The following is a 4,113-nucleotide window of genomic DNA, read 5'->3' as shown; positions in this document are numbered from 1 at the left end:
TGGTGTTTAGGGTGGAGGAAAAAGGGTATCAGGGTAATTGATGGGTATGATAAAAGCAAGGATAATTTATACTAGGGTGGTGGAAGGGTTTATTTAACCCACTATAATATCACTTTATCCTTTCTACAAGAGATTAGGTAGTTTTAATTAAAATCCTACCAAACAAATGATTATAATAAAATTCACACACAAACCTACCTAATCCCTTGTAGATAGAAATATCATATGATATTCATACCTCAAAATTAGGTAGTTTCTCAATTTGTTTGTTTATGTACACGATTACATCATAGATAGAAATATCATATGATATTCATACCTCAAAATTATTTTGAAATAACTATTAATTAGTTCTTTAAAAATAAATAAATTTGGAATACAAACTTTTGCTTGTATTTATCTGCACCTGTTTGTGTAGAATCACAAAAAAAAATTAATTTCTCTAAAACACAAGATTTAATATTGAATCAATAAAAGAGCACAAACTAAATGAAATTAAAAATATATATATCAAATTAGAGATGGCTGACTAAATTCAGCAACATAAACAGATTTAAATACAGCTTTCCTATTCAATTCAGGAAACTAAAAAATGACAAATATAAGATATATACATGAATACGCATTGCATGTGTAGGAGCATATCAGTGCTTGTATCTAGCACGTTGAACATTGTACCAGCACGACTCCTTCGCGTCAGTATATCTTATTCACCTTTTTCTTCTTCTTTTTTCCCCCAAAAATATCTCAACTTTCTATCCTGTTCACGGGATTATCATCTTCGCCGGCTGAGCTTCCTCCTGAGATGATATTCAATATCGTTTTTGTGGCTTGGCTGACAGCACGAGACGTTTTCTTTGCAGCACCAGAAACCACCGGTTGCAGTGAGATGATTGGCAGGCTAGCCCTCTCCTGGATCATAGCTTTTCCAAAAAAAAAAAGAGAGCAGTCATTCGATCCATTTGGAGGAAAAAACTAAAAATATAAACTGAAAATGAATATAGCTTACACATTGTCTGTTGGTGGGCAATTGAACCTATTTTTCGAACTCCGGCTTCTGCTGCTTGAACAGCTTGAGTAGATTTTTTCACTCCATCTGCTATTTCTTCGCTGGAATAAGAAAGAACATAATACATTATCTTGGCATATCAAGCTTTTCTTTTTTTTGAAAATGATGCTACCGTTAATAAACTCAGACACTGAAAAGGAAATTTTCCAGTTGCAAGATCAATAAAAAATTTTGCAGTTGCAGGATTGATTTTGCCATTCTAATAAGCATGCCTTTTTTACATAAAGATCTGAAATCCACAATATCAAATAGAATTCCCTGAAAAATCCCAGGTAGTAAATCCAAATTTATGCTAGCTTTTAACTCTCCGTTTTTGGTATTAGTTCTTAAGAAAATTTTATAATAGCTACTTGATTGTCTACGAGAACCAGAGGCTTGGATGTAAAAGTAGAGGAAAAAGCTTATATACCTCATATCACTTAATTCTAGAATGAGATTACTAATTTCCATGCTGGCTTTTAACTCTTCGTTTTTGGTATTAGTTCTTAAGAAAACTTTATAATAGCTACTTGATTGTCTACGAGAACCAGAGGTTTGGATGTAAAAGTAGAGGAAAAAGCTTATATACCTCATATCACTTAATTCTAGAATGAGATCACTAATTTCCATGCCAGACAGTCTGATCGCAGCCATTGTACTGGGGAGCTCCTCACGAGCAGTATCGGCTAGTTTTGAAAGAGATATCGCTGCCCTTCGCATCGCCTACAAAAGTAAAGACGAACATTTATCCCTGATCCAATGTCTAAGATTCTTTAATGTGGGGACAACCATTATGAAACGAAAAATAAAAGAAGAAAGGAAAAATAAAAATGATAAATTCACATTGGTTCATTCAAGATAAGCTATTTTCATTTAGGATCTCTTAGGTTGCATCAAGATGGAAGGATTTGAAATTTAATCATTTGAAAATTTCAAATCCTTCCAAAACACGACTGAAAATGAATTGACAAAAGGAGGAATTTGAAATACCTACTTCAATTTTTTTAACCAAACATAAATGATGGATTTGAAATCACTTATTTCAAATACTTCAATCCAAACACGACCTTATGGTAGTTGTTTGATGGATTCACTATTTTTCTTATTAGATTTAAGCATCTCAAAGCCACAATGTCATCTATGGATTACCTTCAATGCTCAAGCACCTCGATGGCATTGGTACCCCATGAAAACCCAAAAAAGCACGTAACCTCCTCTATGAAATTAAAGATATTTCAAATACCTAATTTTTAAAGACATGGGGTTTTATGATAACTTTGATTATACGTAGGGGGTTTATGCTTTTTGATATTCCACAGTTGCATTTGCCCTCACAATGCAGTTAAATTATGGCTTATGACATGATTGTTTATTGCAACAGAGTCGCAAATTCTAATGAGAAAAGCTGCAGGACACAATCACGAGGTGGGTTAGTTGCGTGAAAGAGTCTTTCACCAAGAATGTTGGAGAGCAGAAACCAAAATTGAGGTGTCTATCTTCCATCTTATCCAGAGTTTCGTACTGGCATCCGGAGAAGGTATTACATAAGCCAGAGATTTTGACATTTAGGTTGCATTTGGATTTAACAACATGAGTTCACATGGATCTCAAATGACTCCAACTCATCATTGTGACTAAAACATAAGTATAACAAGTAGGAAGGATTTGAAATTAAACAAATCCAAAGATATCCAAACATATATAAAGGATGAATCTTGGATTTAAAATGTTTTGATTTGAGATCCATTCGTTCAAACACAACCTTAAAACTTAAAATGCCCCGAAAGAAAACATATTTTAATACTCAATAGATGCTAAAATTCGAAGGCAATGGTAAGGTAACACAGCCGTTTCCACTTAACATCAGCGGCCATTTTCAACGGATGAAAGTAACAAGTAATAGGCGTATATGTTGTGCCATAAGCTCCAGAAAATAGCTCGCACAAAAAGCCTAAGCGACCCTAACTAAAAAAATGCAATCCAAATCGTATTCCAAAAGAAAGGTTATGGTATTGTTGCATCACTTACAAATAAAGTTGGTACAGCTGCAACAACAAGGCTCGCGAAGGCAGCACAACTCTGCAAATAAAATGCTTTCAGGTTCGCATCACACCATGCAGAAATCATTGATTAAATTACAATACAGAAAATAGTAACTTAATTACCGTGGAAGCAATGAAGACGAGGAGAAAGAAAACTTGGTCACCGAAGCTCAATTTAGGTGGCGGAATCAGATTAGCTAAAAAACCGGGGTTTCTCACTTCAACCTTCAGCAAACCATCTCCAGGCTGAGAATCCGGCAATACTGTGAGGTCTTCGGTAGATTCATGCGACGCCGTCTTGGAATCGGTGTTCCCCAATGAGCACGAAACTCTGAGGCAGAACCGCCGTACTCCGGCTGGTTTGAACCTGAGCGTAAGGCTGAAAAGGCATCGCGAGCTTTTGGAATAAATTATCGTTTGAGCGTTGAAGCGGACAGCCGGCGGCGAACTGGCGGTGAGCAGCGCCGCCGGGGTTTTCATCTTCGACACTGAGTTACAGTAAACAAAGCTTTGAAAACTCAGACCAAATATAATTATTTATATGCAGATTGAGAACTATTTTTGTTGCACGATGTACAACATTGGTCTTCAATATCTAGTATGGTAAAATTTGACATACCACAAAGTTTTGTGGTATGAGTTTCATTAAAACATTTAGTGTTTTGTGGTATCTAGTGTATTGTATGAGTTTCATTAAAAAATTTAGGAGATACTCGGGATTAAACAAAAAAATCTTTGTATGTTCCTTATACTCGCAAACGTGAAACAATATAATTGGAACATAAGAAAATTTGAATTTTTTTTTGACACGAGAATCGCAACCGCTACCATTTGGTATGTATTGGATAAACATTGGGCTATCAAGGTAGTCTGCAAACTAGAGTAATTACGTAAATCCGCTATCATTTGATGCGCACTGGATAAACACTGAGCTAACGAAGTAGCCTGCAAACAATACTAACTAGATAAAGTGCAATGAACAAACTCTATACGAGAGACTCGTTCGATACAATATTGATAAGA

At 35.4% G+C, this 4,113-nt stretch overlaps 1 protein-coding gene across 1 annotated transcript; it reads right to left on the bottom strand.

Annotated features, from left to right (window-relative positions):
• Positions 1-490: 490 nt before the first annotated feature.
• Positions 491-3,638, bottom strand: LOC140884454 (uncharacterized). The gene is made up of 5 exons (XM_073291226.1): positions 3,214-3,638; positions 3,077-3,127; positions 1,638-1,771; positions 1,010-1,110; positions 491-923 (listed from the first exon to the last, which is right to left on the bottom strand). Exons 1-5 carry the CDS (start codon positions 3,568-3,570, stop codon positions 748-750), a joined length of 819 nt encoding a protein of 272 aa, XP_073147327.1. The 5' UTR covers positions 3,571-3,638; the 3' UTR covers positions 491-747.
• Positions 3,639-4,113: the final 475 nt, after the last annotated feature.

This window comes from Henckelia pumila, chromosome 2 (assembly GCF_033568475.1).
Source record: "Henckelia pumila isolate YLH828 chromosome 2, ASM3356847v2, whole genome shotgun sequence".
Classification (NCBI taxonomy): domain Eukaryota; kingdom Viridiplantae; phylum Streptophyta; class Magnoliopsida; order Lamiales; family Gesneriaceae; genus Henckelia; species Henckelia pumila.
Note: the sequence above shows the minus strand (reverse complement) of the source record. Positions and strands in the feature narration are given on the sequence as shown.

What these genes read in the sequence shown, in the direction of transcription:
- LOC140884454 (XM_073291226.1), bottom strand. Translation starts at nt 3,570, where the DNA reads ATGAAAACCCCGGCGGCGCTGCTCACCGCCAGTTCGCCGCCGGCTGTC. An exon ending in CTAGAATTAAGTGATATGAG is followed by an intron (nt 1,111 to 1,637) that starts GTATATAAGCTT and finishes TTCTTATTCCAG; the next exon opens with CGAAGAAATAGCAGATGGAG. An exon ending in TGCCCACCAACAGACAATGT is followed by an intron (nt 924 to 1,009) that starts GTAAGCTATATT and finishes TTTTTGGAAAAG; the next exon opens with CTATGATCCAGGAGAGGGCT.